Source organism: Lactuca sativa, chromosome 5 (assembly GCF_002870075.4).
Source record: "Lactuca sativa cultivar Salinas chromosome 5, Lsat_Salinas_v11, whole genome shotgun sequence".
NCBI lineage: Eukaryota > Viridiplantae > Streptophyta > Magnoliopsida > Asterales > Asteraceae > Lactuca > Lactuca sativa.
The window spans coordinates 319,333,076-319,356,716 of record NC_056627.2 but is presented as its reverse complement, the minus strand read 5'-3'; the positions used below and the strand labels follow the sequence as shown (position 1 = coordinate 319,356,716).

Here is a 23,641-nt window from a genome sequence, read left to right as displayed (position 1 = left end):
ATTAATATCTTTTCAGACATTTCATCAAACACTTGCTTTGCATATCCAAAATTCTCCACATTTTCCATACGCACATATTACTAGATACAAATGAAAACATGAAAATTAGGTTAACTGTAATGAAATTGTATATGAAAATTAGGAATCTTGAAGAAATACAATGTTGACCACATTCCCACAGGACCAAAAAAATGATGAAATTGTATGTGAGACAACCATATAACCATGCTAGGAGCCAATCAGATGGGCTGGCAACATTCATCTACTCAGCCATGGCTAAACCATGAAGAAGGCAAAATATGTAACCTCTCAGGCATTTCATCAAACAGTTGGCCTGCATCTCTAAATTGGACGCCTATCCATATGACCTTGCAGAGGAATCATGGAGAGAGTAACCTCTTAGGCAGCCTCCACCGGAGCAAAAAAAGATGAGATTGTCTGTCAGACAACCATGTAGCCATGCCAGGACCATTAGATGGTTTGGCATCGATCATCTACTGAGCCATGGCCGAGACCATGAAGTTTTGTTAATCACGCTCTGGTTACATGGTCGTGGTTCATCAACCAGACATGGGTTTCTGTCTTCTTAGGAATCAAGAATACAGAGGTACGAGCCTATAGAACAGATCCTGTTCAAGTAAGGTCGTGCTTCTTCTTCTCTCTCGATTCCTTATATAGCTGCTCTGATTTTTAATCTGCAACAATGTGGGAGGAAGTCATGAAACAAATCGGATCTGAGCGGCTAAGCCCACGTACGCCTCTTTCCTCTTGGGTTTATTAACACTAATTTCTTCAATATATTTCATATTTGTTTATTGTATCAAAAGAGGTTAGAAAAATGGAAAATGCAATATCTTTCAATCTAATAAAAGAATCTTTTCATTCTACGTGTCTTCTCCTTCACTCATTTCACACTAAAATTAAATTACCAAATTACCCATTACTACTCTGTTGACCCTTAAATATTTTGTCGATCCCTTAAACTCTAATCTTCTTTTTCATCTGTATCAATGGTTGCTTTGTAGGAACCTTCGATTCGTCGCCTGCTCCGCCACCGGGCATTCTCGAATCTAATGAAGACGGGTTTAATAGTAATGAAAACTTATAGCAGGGCTTCTGGAATTTTATAATGTTCGATGGTTTTGATTTTGCTAAAAGGTTCGTAACATTTTTCTCTCAGTATACTACATATTTAATTGTATGATTCCATAAAATTCATCTCCGTCTATGGATTTTGTGATTTTGATAGTCCAATCGTGTCCCCCCCTTTTTTTTAATCCACGTGATTTGATAATTGAATTTGCTTTCTTTTGTTGACGAAATTTCCAGTTGTAGTTTTATCATCATGTTGAATTATTGATCAGTTGATATATATGATTGATAACTTAGGGCTTAAACTGGGTACATACACATGGCTTGATGATTTAATGGTATAAGGTAAAGCGTTGGTGGATTACTTTAGGGATTCGCTATTCCGCCGTTTTTCTTTTTTGTATTATAACCTTTTTGAAGTATTAATGTTGTTTATTATGGGATAACTTTTATAAGTGCATTTTCTAAGAAGTAGTGCATACGATTGTTTTTTAAAATTAAATTACTTGTGAGAACTACTTTTGTGCTTTCTTTCTGTAACATCCGGATTCTCATGTATCTTATTTTAATTATTTATTTTGAGTTTTATGGAGGGACTCGGCGAGTAGACGCTCAGACTTGCCGAGTAGGATTACGAATTCTTGTCTGGATTAATGACCAGACTCGACGAGTCGATGAGTGGACTCGGCGAGTCTGCGCTGTAAAGTGAAACCCTAAATCTTAGGGCTTGAGCCCTATTTAAAGGCCCTTATGGCCGTCATTTGCGGCCACTACTCCCCTGTGAAAACCCTAGAGAGCATATAGAGCAATTTGGAGGCTAATTCTTCATCCTTTGGTGGGATCTTGCAAGAAGGAGTGGGAAAATCCAAGCTAGATCGAATGTGGAGCTTGGATCTGTGGTGTTCACACTGAGATTCACGTTTTGAGGTACAAGTTCCTTCCCATTCCGTGTATTTGATAGATTCCTTGAATCTAGGGTTTCCTTTGCACAATTTTGAGTTAGATTGTGAAGCATATGAGGTCCCTTTGGGCATAGATGATAGATCTGGACCTTAGGAGGTCCAAAAGGTCCCAAGCTTCCAGCTTTATGAGGTTTCATGTTAGGCTTGAGAGTAGAACCCCATTTTAAAGGTTATTTCTCCATTTTTGGTCTTATAAGCAATGCATGAACATAAAGTTTGAACTTTTACGTGACTTTCGAGTGTTACAAGGTTAGATCTACTGGTTGGTGAAGCAAATCTGACCTCAAAAGATCGTTTGAGTGTTTTCATGGGAGGAACTCGCCGAGTCCAAAAGGGACTCGACGTGTCGAGTCGGGTCGCCCCGCGATTCACGACATGTGATAACCCGTTGAGTGTAGGGTTGAATCAGCGAGTCAAGTGAGGACCAGGGGCGAAGAGGACATGCATGGACTCGCCGAGTCACACGAGTGCACTCGACGAGTCTGGTCAAAGTTTGACCGTTGACTTTTGTTGACTTTTAGGGTTTGGTCAACAATTGGACTTGTGGACCATTTGAAGGTGTCTTTTGATCTTTTGGGGTTTTTAAAAGGTAAAAAGCTAAAAGGTCCTTCAAACACATTTTAAAAGCATCTTTTTGCAAAAGATGCAAGTCAATAAGGTCTTTTATGAAAATGACTTTTGAAGAAAAAAAGTTTAGCCAAACACACAGTTAATAGTCGATTTGACATATTTGGGGTTGCAACAATGGATCTCTTGTGAATTCCAGCATTTATTGTAGACTTTAATGAATATGAATAGTTTTTGTTGAATGTTAAAATCTCAGTTTAACCATCATAAAACATTCATTATGTCAAATAATTTTTTTTTAAAAAAAAATTACCATCTTTCCTTGATATTGCTATATTGCAACCTCTCGTGTACTTGTATATGTTTTTTAATTAGTGCTTTTTATGTATTTGTCATCCTTTTGCAGCTTCCCAAACAACTCCAATATTCACATTCTTGAGAATCCAAAGGTCTAAACAATCATAAATATCAGCAACATACAGAGCATCCTTTCTAAGAAAAAAGGTTTTAGACAACAAGACAGTAGAAGAAATTAATTTCTTTTCAGACATTTCATCAAACACTTGCTTTGCATATCCAAAATTCTCCACATTTTCCATTCGCACATATTACCAGATACAAATGAAAACATGGAAAATTATGTTAACTATAATGAGGAATCTTGAAGAAATACAATGTTGACCACATTCCCACAGGACCAAAAAAATGATGAAATTGTATGTGAGACAACCATATAACCATGCTAGGAGCCAATCAGATGGGCTGGCAACATTTATCTACTGAGCCATGGCTAAACCATGAAGAAGGCAAAATATGTAACCTCTCAGGCATTTCATCAAACAGTTGGCCTGCATCTGTAAATTGGACGCCTATCCATATGACCTTGCAGAGGAATCATGGAGAGAGTAACCTCTTAGGCAGCCTCCACCGGAGCAAAAAAAGATGAGATTGTCTGTCAGACAACCATGTAACCATGCCAGGACCATGAGATGGGCTGACAACGATCATCTACTGAGCCATGGCCGAGACCATGAAGTTCTGTTAATCACGCTCTGGTTACATGGTCGTGGTTCATCAACCAGACATGGGTTTCTGTCTTGTTAGGAATCAAGAATACAGAGGTACGAGCCTATAGAACAGATCCTGTTCAAGTAAGGTCGTGCTTCTTCTTCTCTCTCGATTCCTTATATAGCTGCTCTCGATTCCTTAAAAAAAAAATTAATAAATTAGGCAATAGATATTATAAATAATTTTTTTGTTGACGTGTTTGATATGTGTAAAATGGAGGAGTGAATTAGTGGGAATTTAATTAATGAGGAAAAACCTTAAAATGACAAGTGACAAATAATTAATGTGAAGCTCTAATTGATTGACATGTGACAATGTGCTACTCTTTAATTAATAGAAATTGAATTAATTTGAAATTTGAATATAATTCATTATTAGTGGTGTGTGATTACAGGTTTCAAAAATAGACATTTTTTCCTATTATTATGAACTCAAACTATCTTTTGTTTTATATATGGACTAAAATTTAGGAAATTAAGAAAATGTCATTATAATTCTGATTTCTGATTTGCATATATATTTAGGAAATCAAACATTGTATACCTGTGTTTTCATTCAAGAATATGCATCTGGCAGTATATATATTGTTTAGGTGGCATTATAATAAATTGACAAGTGGCATATTAGATAAATCAAAAAATCAATAAAATGTCATATATCAATTTACATAAGGATTTGATAAGTAGCAAAAAATTCTTTATTTATTAAGAAGAATTTATATTTAGGTGTTATAAGATAGGATAAACAGTAGAAAGGAGGTTACACCATGTAACCAACCAAAAACTCCTACCAAAAGTTTCCGTTTCCGTTTCCGTTTTTCCCATTGAATTTAGGTATTTCTTCCATCCCTTGTTTTTTATACTTATTTCTTTGTAATAAAACATCTCTAATAATATTTTAGTGCTGTAAATAATAAAATATCTAATTTGGAATAGGCTTTCAAATAATAGGCTTTCAATTTTCGAATATATGTACTTTTAGTTTATCTTATTGTTAAATAACATTTTAGTAAGTTAGATATATATTACTTTGAGATTTTTTTATTAAATGTAATTTAATGTATACTTTTTAATAATTGAAAACATATAACATATAGTATGTTAATACGAAAACATGACAAGCTATGAAGTTAAAAATACATGACCAATAAATAGGTTATCATATTCTAACACTCTATTTTGTTGTAAAAGATAACGTACCCAGTCTTTAACTTTAAATTTAAGCTTTGTTTCTTCTTATATTAGCATTTGTTTCTAATATTACAATTTATGATTTTATCCTCTCTTCTTTTTTTTTTTAAATAAGAAATTGTCCCTTGAATGATTGCAGTTATAAACTGTCATTTCTCGCTTGTCTTCGATGACACCTTAACACCAAAACCCCCATCTTCGTACGAGAAGACCATTACAAATACAACACCAAAAGAAGGTCAACAATTGGTCAACTGAACATCCAAAATCAATACAATTACAAAATTTTGTTGTTGCTATAATTCATAGATTTTTAAAAGCATCATCTTGATAAACCAGTCCAATTATAATATGTACCAAAAAAACTCAGCACATAGTGTCACATTGTTTGTAACGGATTACAATTTACACCCTTCCATTGTATCTTCCTAAACAAATTCAATGACTCAAGAATTCCCCCATTCTTGACAATCACATGAGGCCATGAATCATAAAAAAGCCCAGCAACATACAGATTATCATCCTTCCTACAAACACCAACCTGTTAGTTTCCTCAGTCACTCATGATCAAAGTAGGGAATGAATCATTACCTGACTGTAGAAGAAGGCAAAAAAGAAAAGGCAATCTCCTTCAGGCATTTCATCAAACACTTGGTCTGCAGCTCTAATTTGGACACATTTCTATATAACTTCAGCACCTTCCATATAACAATAACTAAAATAACAAACGAGGGAGATGGATTGATACTGGATACAAATGAAAGAACGAAATTTATGTCAACTGTAATGAGGAATCATGGAGAAATAGAACCAAAAAAAAAAAAGTTGAGATTGTCTGTCAGACAACCATGTAGCCATGCCAGGACCATTAGATGGATTGGCAACGATCATCTACCGAGCCATGGCCGAGACCATGAAGTTCTGTTAATCACGCTCTGGTTACATGGTCGTGGTTCATCAACCAGACATGGGTTTCTGTCTTCTTAGGAATCAAGAATACAGAGGTACGAGCCTATAGAACAGATCCTGTTCAAGTAAGGTCGTGCTTCTTCTTCTCTCTCGACTCCTTATATAGCTGCTCTCATTTTTAATCTGCACCAATGTGGGAGGAGGTCATGAAACAAATCGGATCTGAGCGGCTAAGCCCACGTACGCCTCTTTCCTCTTGGGTTTATTAACACTAATTTCTTCAATATATTTCATATTTGTTTATTGTATCAAAAGAGGTTAGAAAAATGGAAAATGCAATATTCCAAATACAAATGTTTATTTGCGGAAGATTTATTATTCCATTTAGCTTTTCTTTTCTTTTCATTCCATATAACTATTTTTTATTTGATTAAACTTTGATATCTTGAATCTAAGTCTAAATGTACAGAACATATCGTAGTGTATGAAATATCATATTTCTAATTTTTTTATGTTGCATTTCAGTGACCTTTTAACATTCCAAATTTTAGTTTGAAATTCAATATTTTGGCCATTGTGGTCGTTTCGGTAAATCCGAAAAACTAAGGTTATAACAATCATGTGTTTATTTTTGTGATTATCTATTTTATTTATATAACGGAATGAACTTTATCAATTTATACAACAATATTTAAAATCCCATTAAGCCTACTTCCCTTTAAATCCCTCCAATTTAGGAGTAAGATTAGGAGAGAAGATCGTTCATCCACTTCTATTCTTTTCTCTCTGATTCCTCCAAAAAAAATCTCGATAACAAGATATGTTTCTTATTTTTAGTTCTTTTCATTCCTTTTCTCTTCTCACTTTAATTTGGGCTCGGGAACAAGATGTTAAAGATGGATTATTGTTCTTAATTATTTGAGGGTTACAATCTTCAAGGTTATAATATGGTTTGATTATAGATACAAAAATAAATGTTAAAATATAGATTTAATTGTGTGTTTGCCTTATTTCCCTCATCTCGTTTGGACATCTTAAACACAAGTTTACTTTGACATCGATCTCCTCTTCCATGCTTCTATCGGAAGAACAAAAAGCGAATTAAGATCATAACCAGAATGTTCAAATTTTTCACTTGGATCATTTAAGAAACAACCAATGTTACTATTGAGGAAATCAACACAAAGAACGTTGTGGATGATGAAGCAATCGTGGAAAAGGCACATGACTTGACGACAGTCATAGTGGCTCAGGTGGGGTCTTGTGTGGTGTTTATGAGATTAACGCCGTCGTCAATCATTGTCGAGTGCCCTTTTGAGTCACTTCAATCACCACATGTAATGTTGTATCACACAAGGCCATTTAGAGTTCCGAGATTGGAGAAAATGAGTGTATAACCCAAATGATAGAGAATCAGGTCGAGAAAACTACATCTAGCCACTACTAACCACAAACTAATATCTAGGATACAATCCAAATAAAAAACTCCCCCAGTAGAAAAGCAACATGTTGGAAATTCAGGGAAAGGATAAAAAAAAATATTATTTTACACGGGTCATGATAATTACCAAAGTACAAAGCCATTACCTAAAAATGGAGAATAACTACATGTAACGCCCCAAATTTTAACCCGAAATTTCCAATTAAAACATTAAGTATTCAAATCACAACTACAAAGATCTTAAAACATTTATCAGAGTATCATTAAAAGTTATCATGTGCACAAGTCCCCCATGGACGATCAATATTTTCCCATAAATCGGCGTATGGACATTCCATTGATATATATATATATATATATATATATATATATATATATATATATATATATATATAATACAATAATGGACTAGGTTATAATGTAAATGGGCTCTCTAATACAATATGGGCTACATATACGAATACATAAATGTATGCTAACACTTCTTCCGTTTTTGATACACCCGACCAAATCATCCAGGCGTATCAGGTAGATAGTGCTCACTTCAATAAGGCGGGTTAGCTAAAGTGGGGGGCAGCTTCAAGTGTTTTGTTCGACCAGAAGATCTCGTTGAAACTAGAGGAATACCTTCTAGGAATACCAGAAGATCTCGTTGAAACTAGAGGAATACCTTCAATAAGGTGGGTTAGCTAAAGTGGGGGGCAGCCATACTATCACAATGTATGCCAATGGCAGTAACAGGTTGAGGCCACAGAGGAATACCTTCTAGGAAGCTTTTAAGCCATTCAGCTTCTTCAGCAGCTTTGTCTAAAGCAACAAACTCTTCTTCCATTGTAGAACGAGTATTCAGAGTTTGTTTAGATGATTTCCAAGAGATAGCAGCTCCACCAAGAGTGAACACATATCCACTTGTGGATTTTGCCTCAGAAGTATTGGAAATCCAGTTTGCATCACAATACCCTTCAAGAACAGGAGGATATTTCGTGTAATGCAGTCCATAGTTCATTGTATGCTTTAAATATCTAAGCACTCTCACTAATGAATACCAATGATCTTTCCCAGGATTGTGGGAGTAACGACTCAATCTACTTACACTATAAGCCAAGTCTGGTCTAGTACAATTCATAATATACATTAAGCTACCGAGAACTTAAGTATATTCTAACTGAGCTACAATATCACCTTTATTCTTCTTTAGATGACTAGAAGCATCAAATGGGGTGACAACCGGCTTGTCATCATAGTGTCCAAACTTCTTGAGTACACTTTCAATATAATGGGACTGAGTAAGAGTATAACCATCTGGTCTTCTTTGAACTCTTACACCAAGGATCACATCTACTACTCCCAAGTCTTTCATGGAAAAGGAGGAGTGTAACATTTTCTTGGTTTGATTGATCACATCCAAATTAGTACCCATTATAAGCATATCATCCACATACAAGCATATGATGACATAAGCATTCTTGTATTGTTTGACATAAACACATTTATCACATTCATTTATTCTAAATCCATTAGAGAGTAATGTGTTGTCAAACTTCTCATGCCATTGCTTTGGAGCCTGTTTTAGTCCATAAAGTGATCTAACTAACTTACAGACTTTGTTTTCTTGACCTTTAACCACAAACCCTTCAGGTTGATTCATATATATCTCTTCATTTAGTTCACCATATAAGAAGGCAGTTTTCACATCCATTTGGTGTATTTCCAAATTATGAATGGTTGCAATTGCTACTAATGTGCGAATTGATGTAATTCTTGTAACAGGTGAATAGGTGTAAAAGAAGTCTTGACCCTCTTTTTGACGATACCCTTTAGCTACTAAACGAGCTTTGTACTTCTCAATGGTACCATCAGGTCTAAACTTCTTCTTGAATATCCATTTGTGCCCAGTTGGTTTTTGCCCAGATGGCAAATCTACCAATTTCCAAGTGTTATTTTGCACAATGGAGTCAATCTCACTTTTGATTGCCTCTTTCCAGTAAGGAGCTTCAGAAGAGTCCATAGCTTCCTTATATGTTTGTGGTTCTTTATTCACTACATAGGTCATGTAATTAAGTCCAAAATCTTTGGCTATTTTGCCCCGTTTTCTTCTTCTAGGTTCTAAGTTCTCTTTTTGAACCTTTGAAGAATTCTCTTCATTTGATTGTAAACTTTTGTCTGGAATTGTATCATTCAGTCCATCATCTAGAGGTCTTTTCCTAGAGCAGGGTAACCTTTTTCCCTTTATCCTTAAAAGGAAAAATATTTTCAAAGAATTCAGCCTCTGCTGATTCCATGATGGTTTGGTTATGGATCTCATCAACATGTGATTTATACACAAGAAACCTGTATGCTGCACTATTCATGGCAGGGCCAAGATAGATGCAATCTATGGTTTTTGGTCCAAGTTTAGTCCTCTTAGGAAGAGGTACTTGTACCTTAGCAAGGCAACCCCACACTTTCATCCTTTTATAAGAGGGTAACCTTCCTTTCCACAGATGATAAGGTGATTTATCACTCTTTTCATGTGCAATGACTTGAATTTCCTCCACCTGTTTGAGGACAGATTTGGTATCCACCATCTTGAAATTCATGAACTTTCCAATCACGAATTTCTTGGAACATGCCACTTCTGTTTTGTATTTCTTTTCCAGTGATTCCCATATCTCTCTTGCAGTAGTGATGGTAGAGTAGATATCATAGAGGGAATCATCCAGGGCATTTAGAATATAATTTCTGCAATTATATTCATTTGTGTTCAAATTTCCACAACCCTTTGATGTTCTGCCAATTGGGTTGCAGTGGGTGGTGTTGTTCCTTCTGCAGTGGTTACACCAGTAGGAGGAGAGGGAGAATCATCAGTGAGAACATTGGAAACATGAAGAGTTGTTAGATAAAACAACATCTTCTGTTGCCATCTCCGGAAATCTAAGCCTTTGAATTTCTCAGATTTTTCCACATGTGTTTTGATGATGGAATTTTGATCCATTCTTCACTCTTTGATTTCTGTCTTAGATTGTTATGACAGAAGTATACAATCAACAGGATTACTAGAAATAAAACAAACAAAATTGAAATATATATATATGAAATATACAAGAATCAGTTTACAGAAAACATACTTGATGGTTTATGTTTACAATAGAAACACAAAAAATGAAATTATGTAGATTGAGGCCTGCAAATTGCAATGTCCTAAGATAGAAATTTCCCTGGTAGGGATCTGTCTAGAGGATACAACAATCAACCAAGAACTTCTCTTGATTCTGACGAAATTCTCTATGTTCCCTTCATTGTATTTGGAGTACGAAATTATAAGAGGAATCTGTATGTAATTTTTCTGAACCCGAAATCTGGTCTTTGGTGATCTATTTATACATATAGATTGACAGGTTTTTTCCCTCCAAAACTGCTAACCGAAAATAACTGTCAAAACAGTTAAAACGAATTTAACAGATTTTTAATATATACTACAAGTCAAAATCGGAATTAATATATATATAAAATATTGTAACTAGTCAATGAGACCCCAAGAACCAATCTTTGACCATTAAATATATATATATTAACATAAGCTTTCAAGACCAATTTGACTAGCCCAATCACCAAATCCAACCCACTCCCTCTAGTCCAAGCCTTTGATCTAATTATTAAACAACTAGTAAGAGGCTTTTTAAGGGAGTATAAGTTTCCTCTTTCTTCCAATGTGGGACAAGTCCCAAAGAGAGTGTTTTCCATTTAACAAAGTTCCAACAAAAAGAAAGATCTATATGGTGGTAGTTCAGTTTGCTACGTTATATGGATTAGAATATTATTGGCCGATGCGGAAGGACTTCGAAAAGGATATGAAATTTGCAAAAATAAGGATGTTACGATGGATATACTTTAGAACTTTGTTTAAAAAAATTGAAATAAGGCAATTAGAAATGCGTTAGGTGTGTCATCAATCATCGATATTTGAGGGATGGAAGATTGTGATGGTCATTATTGTGTTGCCCATGGGGACGGGCTAGCTTGACTTCCATAGGTCCTTGGTTCGACCTCCTAATGAGAATTGAGGTGGACACGTCCATAGGAGGCCATCACATGGCCTTAGGAGGAGGGTGGAGACAACTTTAGTTGATGGTACAAGGAGGAGAGGACTCCTTAGAAGGACATGCGAAGATAGCGTATCAGATGTGAAGGGATTGTCTTTTCTTTGACTTAGAATGAGTGTATTGGGATAGTCTAGTCATTACCTCTCTTCTATTTGTTTATGCATGTCAGTTTAGCGTTTAACATCTACATGCCCTTCCACATATTCATCAGTGATATATGTTTTGAACACCTTTGCTTATTATAATCTTATTATGCATTGTTTGTAAATACTCGATGCATTTATTTACTGATTGCACCGCCTTTCTCTTATGTGTGAGGTCTTGTGTGAAAATAGAAACCGCATTATCCCCAAGGTGGAAGCAAGAGTGCAAGACTAACTACATTCACCTCCCCTATCCTATTGCCATGAGATCTTGGGAGCATCTTTTTGTTGTTATTGTTTCAGTTATTTGAACTTGACTATGTGTAACAATACTCTCTATATTATCAATTTACGTAACAATGTATGTTACATATTTTGATCTTTAAAACAAAAAAAAAAAGTCTTTTACTTCAAGAAAATAGATTGTTGTAGTAAATAAGAAGAAAACGCTTGTTGAAAGTTCTACTTGACTCTCTCACAGCGCGATGTGGGATAAAACCCGTCCCACTTTCTTTCTAATTTCTATACACAAACCATTTACGATTTACCCTGATGTCTAGCTTTTTTTATTAATTTAAAAACTAAATACCAAAGATTATATTTATATTTTTCTATATTTCACCCAATCAATGTTACACACTTTTTTATTTCTTATCTTGTATTTCATAACACCTTGAAACCAAAACCTCCATTTCCACAGAAGAAACCTTGAAGAATGCAACACCAAAATAAATAAATAAAGGTAAACAAATTGGTCAACTGAGTTTATTTTTCTCCAAAATCTACTTCCTTACTTTCTTTATACATGCGTCATCAAATCTTAGCACATAGTATCACTTTGTTTATAATGGATTACAATTTACTGATTTACACCCTCCCATTCCATCTTCCTAAACAAATTCAATATCTCAAGAATTCACTCATGATCAAAGTAGGGATAAATCATCACCTGACTGTAGAAGAAGGCAAAAAAGGAAAGGCAATCTCCTTCAGGCATTTCATCAAACATTTGGTGTGCAGCTCTAATTTAGACAAATTTCCGTATAACTTCAGCGCTTTCCATATAATAAAAACTAAAATAACAGAAGAGGGAGATGGTTTGATACTGGATACAAACGAAAGAACGAAAATCATGGAGAAATACAACCTTACCAAAAAAATATGAGTTTGTCTGTCAGACAACCATGTAGACATGCCAGGACCATTAGATGGATTGGCAACGATCATCTACCGAGCCATGGCCGAGACCATGAAGTTCTGTTAATCACGCTCTGGTTACATGGTCGTGGTTCATCAACCAGACATGGGTTTCTGTCTTCATAGGAATCAAGAATACAGAGGTACGAGCCTATAGAACAGATCCTGTTCAAGTAAGGTCGTGCTTCTTCTTCTCTCTCGACTCCTTATATAGCTGCTCTCATTTTTAATCGGCACCAATGTGGGATCAAACAAGTCTGACCTAAGCCGACGTACGCCTCTTTCCTTTTGGGTTGAATAACTTCAATTTCAATTAATATACTAAATAATTTTTCTTTAATAAATCTATAAAGTTTTGAATCATTAAAATGTTGTTAATAGTAAGATATCAAATTTGCTGCAACAATTTTTACAATCAGCTTTTTTTTTTGTTATAGTTTTGGTATTTACAAACTTGTCTTCTAATTTTGAGATGTATGTAATTTTACCTTGTTGAATTGTGTAATGTATCTTAAATGAATCGGGTTTTTATTAAGTTTTAAGTGTTAATAGCTATATTTTTCAAGTATTCAACTTATTATAAAAACTTGTTAACTTTTTGTAGATAAAACACAATAATATGTTTAATTTAAACAAACCACTTGCATGTATATTTTAATACAAAAACCTGATCAATGGTAGAAGTTAAACTTCATGGTCATAAAATAAGAATATGAGTAAGGGTAAGAGTTACAACTACATGGTATCTATTCATCACTATGAACAAAGAAAATGTGTATTACACAGGTTTGTTAAAAAAAATATATAAAATTTTAAACACCAACCAATTATTAAAGTAATACAATACTTATAAGTAAAGACTTTATTATGTAAGTATATAATTGAACCCATATTACAAAATAATAATAATAATAATAAATCATATGTAATTAAACCCAAATCGAGTTTGCAAATGTGGTTGTTTCTTCAATATTAGATGTTTGAAGACTTAACCTCATGCTTTTTGTTAATCTTAAGAACTTGCAATTTGACCAAATGTAGGAGGAACTTATTGAAGCATTGACGATGTCTTGTCTACTTCCATTAGGAACAACAGATAGAATTTGTCTGAAATCACCTCCAAAAACAATTGCTTTTCCTCCAAATGGAAATTTTGAGTTGCTACGAAGATCAAAACCTAATATATCCTTCAAAGATCTATCCAAAGCTTCAAAGGCATGCATGTGAATCATGGGTGCCTCGTCCCAGATAATCAATGATGTTTTTTTTAACAATTCAACAACATCACTTTCTGGCGTTATAGAAAAAAACGAATCCTCAGTAAGATTTAAAGGGATTATAAACTGAGAGTGTGTTGTCTTACCTCCTGTCAATAATAAGGAAGCAATATCACTTGAAGCAACATTTAACACGATTTCACCCTCCGAACTTAAAGCAACGTATAATGTTTTCCAGAGAAATGTTTTCCCTGTACCTCCGTAACCATAAACAAAAAAGACGTCTCCTTTCTTTTGTTTAACATTTGTGATAATATCATCGAAAACACCTCTTTGTTCATCTGTTAATGAACCAAGAAGCTGATGAAACTCTTGCAATAGAGTCGTCCTGTCAAAATCTAGTTCCTCTGTAATTAATAGATTATTTGAAGAAGATACAAACTCATGATCATGGTAAGGCATTCCATCAAAATCTTTGAGGCTTCAATTGTTCTGGAGTAAAAAAAAAAATCAATCTCATAAAGTGTCAAGTTCTTAACTTGATCATCAGAAAGCGATAAACCTGTAGAAATTTGCAAGTTAATTTTTTTAGATATATAACTATATAAAATTAAAACTTACCGATAATAATAAGGTTAATAAGCTTTTGTTAATATATAAAAATATATATAATAATTTTTATTGAATAAATATAATATATTTTGTAAGTATTAATAAGTAAAACATTAATTTAAATAGTGAAAAATAACATATTACCTTGTGTCTTTAATCTTAGTTGTTGATTGTAGAGAATTCCATATGATAAGTATTGTCAAGTTTTTTCCCAGACAAAGTACAGTCTAGACAAACTATTAGACTTCAACATAGTTACAAATAGATAACGCAAATAATTTCCAGAACCTGAATGACTTGCTTCCTCAATTGCATTAATAATATTCAGAACTTGAATGATTTGCTTCCTCGATTGCATTAATAAGTAAAACATTAATTTAAATAGTGAAAAATAACAGTCTAAACAAACTATTAGACTTCAGCACATGTCCATTAACTGTATGAATGTCTGCAAAACATTTCGGACCTTTGACTTTATTTAAAAGGATTCTCAAAAAATATGCTTCGCCAAAATTAGGAGAGACGGTGTGAATTCGACCGATAGAAAAAAAAAATTCTCTTGGCTTCCAACAACGATCCTTCAATTTCCAAACAAAATTGGTAGGAAATTCAACATAAGAAAGTTTGTGTGCTTCCTTATTATGTTCATTACACTCCGTCCAAGCTAAGAACATTGAAGAAGAAACAAACTATTTATTGAGGACATCTTCAATATCATCGTCGACACCATATACAACATTTTGTTGTCCAGGAAGCCTCACAACAAAATGAGTCCTAAAATGAACGTCAAATTTGAATATATGCCATGAAGCTTCACATGCAGACAAATATCTACAATCGTAGTAGTCTTTTATTTCGTCAACTACATCATCATTATCATATGCGTTGTTGCTTGGTACAACCGCAACAGTAGCTCTATCGGGACCCTTGTTAATATATTTAAACAAATATTTGATGGAAGCACCCTGATTACACCACTCAACATTAATGTGAGCTTGGTATCTTTTCAAAAGGAGTTTGTGATACGGAACCACACTTTTATTGTCTAACTTAACACCATACTTTTCAACAAAAGATCCATCATTATGTCTCCTATATATTGGATAACCATTTTCATCAACCGAAGTATGCTCTATGAATGTCTTCGGAAAGTTTTTTGAACACTTGTTATCAATCATGCATAGGCATTTAGGATTATCACTACCATAAGGACCATGTATCATGAACTCGATGACAAGTGCATATAATTTTGGATCGTCGTCTTTGTTTGGAATTTCAACAGAAATAACACGATCAATATGTTCAACGGTTTGGAGCTTGTAATCAGAGTGCATGAATAGACATATATGAGCATGAGGTAGGCCGCGCTTTTGAAACTCCATCGTATAAACAACTAGAAATTTATTTACATAGAGACGTATTATAAAATTTTGAAAAAATAAAAAAAAAAACATAGCAACAAAATATATAAAAAAAACAATGCCTTATTAATATAAGTTACCTACTTCGATCGAACCGAATAAAGATTTTTTCTTTAAGTCTTTAATCAATGAATCTAGCTTCATTTTGAACAACCTATATAGGATATCTGGTTTGTCTTCATGTTTGAGGTTTGTGTCAATAATAAACCTTTGAATCTCGGGCCACTTTGGATTGCATGTTACAGTTATGAAATAATCTGGGTAGCCAAACCACTTACAAAGTGACATGGCATCTAAATAGTTTTGCATCATGTAGCATGCACTACCAGTAAAAGCATAAAGCAATATCACACACTGTCCAATATTCAAAATATATGCATTTCCATTGTTTTTCATGTTTCGTAAAGTTTCATAGGATTCGCATCGAATAAATTTTTGTTGGTTACGTATGTAATATAGTCACTCGCTTTCAATCATCGTATAAGCATCGACCAAAAATTATTGAAAAAACCTTCTTAAATTCAGAATTAATGAGAAAATATTAACTCTGTCTTGAATTCTATAAGAAAATAATTATCTCATTGTACAGTTACGCCGTTTGCTATTCGTTGAACACGTAACACCTTTATAAGGGATGTCAACTCTATGTTCATCATCCCCATAAGGAAAGAGCAGTGGGTATTGAAGAGCAAGGTAAGCACGATGCAATTCATTTATACGTTGTAGACTGCCTGATTTAGTTGTTACGATGATATCTCTATTATCAATTAAATTACCAATGTCACCAACAATTAAAGCAACAACCTCAGAAGTGGTAGGTAGGTTTTATGTCCTTCCATCTTGTTGTCTTCTTCCTATAAGACGTAACTTTATATATATATATATTAGGACTTACATTAAAACAATCTCTCGCCATTCTATAACACTTAACCAACCCATTTGTTGAATCCAACATAACCTTCAAAAATCTTATGATTTCAATATCAAGTTGCTGAGAAGTTGATTTGCACCCATCTTTTTGTGTAATGTTAAATAAGTATAATTAAAAAAAGGGATTATTAGAAAAAAAAATAAGCATGAATATATACCTGAAAACGTGTTGTCTATTTGAAAGTTCGTTCTCAGTATCATATATGTATAGTTGAGAGAACTTTGGTTTTGATCCATCTATAGGTAGAAGGTTGCCCATACAATGGTAATTTTGACCACTAAGTCTAAAAATATATGGACCTTTACCTTTGTTAACTGAAGAATCAACTTTTCCACCCATCGATGTAAATGAAAACATCAAATTGAAAAGACGAATGTTGTTCAGAAAATGTTTCCATTTGGGATGAACAAAACGATACAGATTTTGGTAATCTTCAGGTGCTTGATTTAATCCAGGAAGCTCGACCTTTCCGTTACCACAACACATTGAAAAAATATGTTTTGTTGCCATCTTTATTGCCTATAAGGGCTTCATTTTGCCATAATTTTGCATGATAGCTCATACAAACAAAACTCTGATCACCATGGTCGAAATTATTTGTTTAAAAAAACTTGATTAAAGATATAAATACATTATTCTTGAAATGAATTATAGTTTATATATAAAAATTAATGTTACCTTTTGAGATACGGATGTATTTTCTTCCGAAGGTAAAGCCTTTAACTATAACTTTGAAAGCCATTTTTCTACCAATTAGTTCATTAATCTCAAGAGAAAAATCAACATTCTTACCCATCTACAAAAAAATGTAAATTAAACAAAAGTTAGAATTAAAATGTAGAAATGATAAGAATAAATTATGGATTTTATATTTTGGATTTTATAATATATACCTTTTCATACTTTTCTATCAAATCTGATGCATAAATGTTTAGAATACTTCTAACATCCTCGTCAAACAAAGTAAGTGTCACTACTCCCACCAAGCCTTGTACTCGAATTTTAAGCATAAAACTAAGGTATTTAACAAACAAATAAAAGAATACAAATTAGATAAATACAATAATGAAAGAATATTAAATTTCTTATGATACCTTGGTTCAACACCTATGACTTGTCCTTTGCACTTCTCATGTGTACATACCCATGATTCATTCTCAGCCACATGGTCCAAAACACTGGATTGTTCAAGGGGCATTTTTCAAACCTTTCTCTTACGGTTCTTGTAAGTTGGGCAGTACCATTGTTGAATACCCTCAAACATCTTGATTGTGCCAAGAATGATGGCATAACTCCCCTATAGTAATAATCAATGATGGTGAATTAGGAAAATTAATTATTACTAATTTAAGATTTAATAATGTAAATATACCTCATCTAATTCATGGATCATGGAAATTTGGTAGAACAAATTATTTTTAAGAAAGTGATCATGTACAATATACATGATGGAAGACGTAGCACGAGAACATGAAGAAGCCGATCCACTTTCTTTTTCATTCAACATGTTTACAAATAAAGTGTAAGTATAATATCAATAAAAATATATTTAGGTTAATAGTAATATATAAAGGACTCAATTGAAATATAATCAAACTTTTTTTTGAAATCAATAATTTCTTCAACTTGCTCGTCATTGAATACCTTTGTTGCTAAATATGTGTTATTCACATATGCACGCCCTGAAAATAAGATGAAAAAAATGTTGGATTAAATTATTTCTTATATAAATATTGAAAATGGTAAAGATAAAACATTGTATTAATAAAAGGACCTCGGTGATTCATCCACTTAGCACATTGAATAATCATTACAAATCCCCCCGGTGTTTGGATACATAGGAATCAATTTGTTCAGCGTAATCTCCCCACAAAGTAGTAAACACTTGTCGTCCCTAAATGTATATGAATTAAATCAACAATTTTAAAACTAATAATACACAAGTCATGAAAGAAACATACTCTACATCTTCCAATTTCAATGTAATCTTTTTATCCGGTTTTTGTGTTGCAGGCTAAGTGGATAGCATTGAAAAACATTACCAATGACATCTATAATATACACGATGGAAAATGTTAGTATATAATTAGTGTTAGGATGGACAAATTATATACAAATATTATAAGATGTAAAATGTGAAATCAACGTTATGAACTTACCAAAAGAAATAGTTGAAGGGATAACCTTATTGATAAGATCTTGGAAGTTTGCAAAAGCGAAATAATTCTTGGGCCCATTAAAACCAATGCACTTGGTTATTCTAGTGGTATATTGGAAAAATACTGATTCTACCATAGAGGCCAACGATAGACAATAACTCCCCCCCCCCCCCCGGAACACAGCTTACAACTTTCATCGTACTGTGCTCTCCAAAGAGCAACTCTTCTCAAAAGTTCTTCCCTTCTGAATCAGATAGATTCATATCTGAAAGAGGTTGACAATAAGTTCTTTCAAAATTGACTATTTGTCCCTCTGTTAGAGGTGTTCCAGAAATGTCTGCGATCGGGTAAATAGCTCTACGAACACCCCATTCAAGAATTGTTTTGGATCCAATCCATAGGAATCAATAGAAAAGACAAATCTCTTATGATACACCAGATCCGGCTCGGTTATTCTCTCAATTCCAAAAAAATCAACTGGATCAAGTATGAGTTGTCGATCAGAACATATATGGATAGAACCTATAACGGGGGCTCGAAAAACAAGTAATTTCTGCTGGGCTGTTATCCTTTTTTTAGGTTCACTAGGATTCTTGTTGGTTGGAACCTCGAGTTATCTTGGTAGAAATTTGATATCTTTATTTCCGTCTTAGGAAATAGTTTTTTTTCCACAAGGAATTGTGATGTCTTTCTACGGAATCGCGGGTCTTTTTATTAGCTCCTATTTCATGAGATGGTCATCTTAGGGTGATCCTTTTGTCGACGGATGCTCCTATTACACTCGTAGTCTCTGAAGGATGAGAACCAACTATGTAGCATCTACACCGAGAATTCAAGTATTGTATACGTCATTAGTCTGATACTTTGTAGGAACTACTCGTAATAACGAACTTGCAAAACGGATCTGTTTATCATAAAGAGATTCGTCGTTCCTGACCTGATTAGTTTTAATCGTCTTTTTTTTAATAGAAAAAAAGAAAGACAATTAAAAAATAGATTTTGTAAGCTACCCATGTATCCTTTATTCGTACGAAATACCATACGAAATAGAACGCTTAGAATGGATATAAAGAAATTCTTTGATTGGTTCTTCCCAAAGGAATGATCTATTTTATTTGACTGATGGGGCCAACAAGCACCAATAATTTTAATTAATCATGGGTAGTGATACTATTGCTGACATAATAACCTCTATACGAAATGCCGATATGTATAGAAAAAGCGTGGTTCGAGTAGCATCTACTAATATCAGCCAAAGTATTGTTAAAATACTTTTACGAGAGGGTTTTATCGAAAACGAACAATTTGTTTTGAGTGTCAACAAACTTCATAACATCATCAACATATAAACCAAGTGTTGGCTTATGAATGTAAACATCAACATATTCTTCAAGTGCTTGCCCCAATATCACATATGATTTGTCCACGGTGCATTCAATTTTATTGCCCTTCAAAAAACGATTAAATAAATAAATAATAAACAACTATATATTTAAAAGTAGTTAAAATTAGTTTTATGAGCAGGGGAAAAACAGCCATATAGAGATTTTTTTCCTTAAATGACTTGTAAAAAAAATAATAATAATCATATGAATAGGATGCTAAGAGTAAATAACTAATAAACAACTATATGATTAACATGGATAGTGTATAACTAATTATATGATATTATGAAATCATTAAATAGTTTAAAAGCAATTCATTTTAAATACCTCTTCATCCATTAAAATCATTCCGATTTGTCGTGTCTCATGTGGTTTCTACCAAGTTGTTTGTTTCCAAAGCCTGATTATTCGGACCTTAATAGTGTATTTGTCATTTAAGAGACCTAGATCATTAATCATTGTGATTTCGGTTGGATCCATGAGTTGTAAAAGAAATATAAAAACTATGATTATTACACTGACAAAATTGAGAATGATAAGCAAATAATTCATTGGAGTAAAAATATGATTTTGACTGCATATTGGTCATTCTCAACCAACTTTGGACCCATTTTAACATATTTTGACAACAATCAGGCTTTGGAACGTCGACTTCTTAAATATCATGCCCACTTTAACCATATGCATGTAGCATGAAACTATCTAAACTTCAATATATTTGAAGTGCATAGGATTTAGGTCTTGTGGAACTTATTTAGCGTACCCGACATAAAACAATTCTTAAAAACAAATATTCTGAATTAAGCCCAATCAATTCAAACTTTAGGAACCACAACCTGGATCTGAATCCAAAACCAAATGGTGGGTACCTGATGTCATTGCCTCATTGGGTATTGTACTTCCATTATGTTCACGTAATACATGTTTTGAAATAGGGAACACAAAATACTTTGATGGGTGTTGATTACATGCATTGTTGTCGACTACTCGACTTGCTTTCAAACAAAAAAAATTATATGGTGTAGGGTAATATACATAAAGTTATACATAAAAAAATTATATATTTTTTAAATCAACCCGTGAACCTGTAATAAAATGAAACTGCAAATGCAAAAAGCCCACTATATATAACTAATTAGATAAGTAGACATCTACAACTCTTAATCCTGAACCATAAATGGAATCATCATCCAAAATCACGTGAAACAAAAACAAAGAAACAATATATATATATATATATATATATATATATATATATATATATATATATATATTAATGACATACACATATAGAGACATTAAAAGTAGGATGCTATTTAGATTTGTTGCATTTACAAATATCATTAAATAAATCAATGATTGCATATAATGAGATGGATGATTAAGTATTATATGCAAAACTGAAACAAATCAATGACAAAATATAATAAGTAAACCCATGTAGAAAGATAAATATACTATCTTTATCCAACATGATAGTAATTGGCCCAATCCACTCATACATTAAAAAAATGCAAAAGAAGCACATATGGAAAAAATGAAGTAGGGTGGTGCTGTACAGATGCAACGGACCACAAAGAAAGTGAGATGCTATTATTTGTAATAAAATGAAATTCCTGACATGTACAGAGAAAAAAAAAACATAAATATTCATGTAAAGGTTTGTGAATTTTTGGTGTAATTGGGACAATACACACATGATAACAGGAAATAGCAATGCAATTTACATTGTTGAAGTAATACTTTCCATTTAATACATGGAGCTTCTTTCAATTTAGTCTAAATTCGTAGTGATTCATTACAAAACACAATGATTTCGATGTTATTACAAAACACAGTGACTTCAGGAGAGAAGAATGAGGAAGAGGAGAAGAATTGTACAAATGTAGATGAAGCATAAGAGATAACCTTTGTTAGCAGTTGTAGGCGATGAAAGTATATCAAAAGCAGCAAAGTAATCTTGATATTGAGATGCAAAACAGATTAAATACTGTAAAGTATATATATATATATATATATATATATATATATATATATATATATATGGAATTTATATTAGCATATATCATATGATTTTCTGAAAAAAAAAATCACAGCGTAATATATATATATATATATATATATATATATATATATATATATATATATGGAATTTATATTAGCATATATCATATGATTTTCTGAAAAAAAAAATCACAGCGTAATATATATATATATATATATATATATATATATATATATATATATATAGAGAGAGAGAGAGAGAGTTAGGTTCAAATGTTTTCACTATCTATTATGTACATGTATGATTGATTCTGGACCAATCATTTTAGTTATTTTAAGAAAAGTAATTAATGCATATTAAATGCTGAAGATGTAATTAATATCTATTATATCTTCAACATGTAATATGCATTAATTACTTTTTTAAAATAACTAAAATGATTGGTTCAGAATCAGTCATACATGCACACAATAAATAGTGAAAACAAAATAACCTAACCATATATATATATATATATATATATATATATATATATATATATATATATATATTAGTTTATAACCCGTGGGCACCACAGATTAGAAAGGTAAAAATAATTTTAATCAAATTATAAGGTAATTATTGAGCTATGATAAAAAAAAATTAATAAATTAGGCAATAGATATTATAAATATTTTTTTTGTTGACGTGTTTGATATGTGTAAAATGGAGGAGTGAATTAGTGGGAATTTAATTAATGAGGAAAAACCTTAAAATGACAAGTGACAAATAATTAATGTGAAGCTCTAATTGATTGACATGTGACAATGTGCTACTCTTTAATTAATAGAAATTGAATTAATTTGAAATTTGAATATAATTCATTATTAGTGGTGTGTGATTACAGGTTTCAAAAATAGACATTTTTTCCTATTATTATGAACTCAAACTATCTTTTGTTTTATATATGGACTAAAATTTAGGAAATTAAGAAAATGTCATTATAATTCTGATTTCTGATTTGCATATATATTTAGGAAATCAAACATTGTATACCTGTGTTTTCATTCAAGAATATGCATCTGGCAGTATATATATTGTTTAGGTGGCATTATAATAAATTGACAAGTGGCATATTAGATAAATCAAAAAATCAATAAAATGTCATATATCAATTTACATAAGGATTTGATAAGTAGCAAAAAATTCTTTATTTATTAAGAAGAATTTATATTTAGGTGTTATAAGATAGGATAAACAGTAGAAAGGAGGTTACACCAT

At 32.7% G+C, this 23,641-nt stretch overlaps 1 protein-coding gene, 3 long non-coding RNA genes and 4 other non-coding genes across 9 annotated transcripts; 1 reads left to right on the top strand and 7 right to left on the bottom strand.

The window, feature by feature from the left end:
• Nucleotides 1–138: 138 nt before the first annotated feature.
• Nucleotides 139–4,056, top strand: LOC111890656 (uncharacterized). 2 transcript variants are annotated; one of them, XR_002849930.3, is made up of 3 exons: nucleotides 139–1,158; nucleotides 1,390–2,019; nucleotides 3,028–4,056. It is a non-coding gene; the product is annotated as an uncharacterized LOC111890656 (long non-coding RNA). The 2 variants fall into 2 exon arrangements; XR_002849929.3 differs by having other exon boundaries at nucleotides 139–2,019.
• On the bottom strand, nucleotides 436–647 carry LOC111890685 (small nucleolar RNA U3). Its single transcript, XR_002849945.1, has one exon. It is a non-coding gene; the product is annotated as a small nucleolar RNA U3 (small nucleolar RNA).
• LOC111890686 (small nucleolar RNA U3) lies at nucleotides 3,571–3,782 on the bottom strand. Its single transcript, XR_002849946.2, has one exon. It is a non-coding gene; the product is annotated as a small nucleolar RNA U3 (small nucleolar RNA).
• Nucleotides 4,057–5,187: 1,131 nt separating the features above from the next.
• On the bottom strand, nucleotides 5,188–6,399 carry LOC111890657 (uncharacterized). The gene is made up of 2 exons (XR_002849931.3): nucleotides 5,471–6,399; nucleotides 5,188–5,406 (listed from the first exon to the last, which is right to left on the bottom strand). It is a non-coding gene; the product is annotated as an uncharacterized LOC111890657 (long non-coding RNA).
• LOC111890683 (small nucleolar RNA U3) lies at nucleotides 5,712–5,923 on the bottom strand. The gene has a single exon (XR_002849943.1). It is a non-coding gene; the product is annotated as a small nucleolar RNA U3 (small nucleolar RNA).
• Nucleotides 6,400–10,696: 4,297 nt separating the features above from the next.
• On the bottom strand, nucleotides 10,697–12,923 carry LOC128126320 (uncharacterized). Its single transcript, XR_008224129.1, has 2 exons — nucleotides 12,607–12,923; nucleotides 10,697–12,527 (listed from the first exon to the last, which is right to left on the bottom strand). It is a non-coding gene; the product is annotated as an uncharacterized LOC128126320 (long non-coding RNA).
• Nucleotides 12,623–12,834, bottom strand: LOC111890687 (small nucleolar RNA U3). The gene has a single exon (XR_002849947.1). It is a non-coding gene; the product is annotated as a small nucleolar RNA U3 (small nucleolar RNA).
• A 657-nt stretch (nucleotides 12,924–13,580) lies between the features above and the next one.
• Nucleotides 13,581–14,330, bottom strand: LOC128126095 (uncharacterized). Its single transcript, XM_052763830.1, has one exon. The coding sequence runs from the start codon at nucleotides 14,328–14,330 to the stop codon at nucleotides 13,581–13,583; it is 750 nt and encodes a 249-aa protein (XP_052619790.1).
• Nucleotides 14,331–23,641: the final 9,311 nt, after the last annotated feature.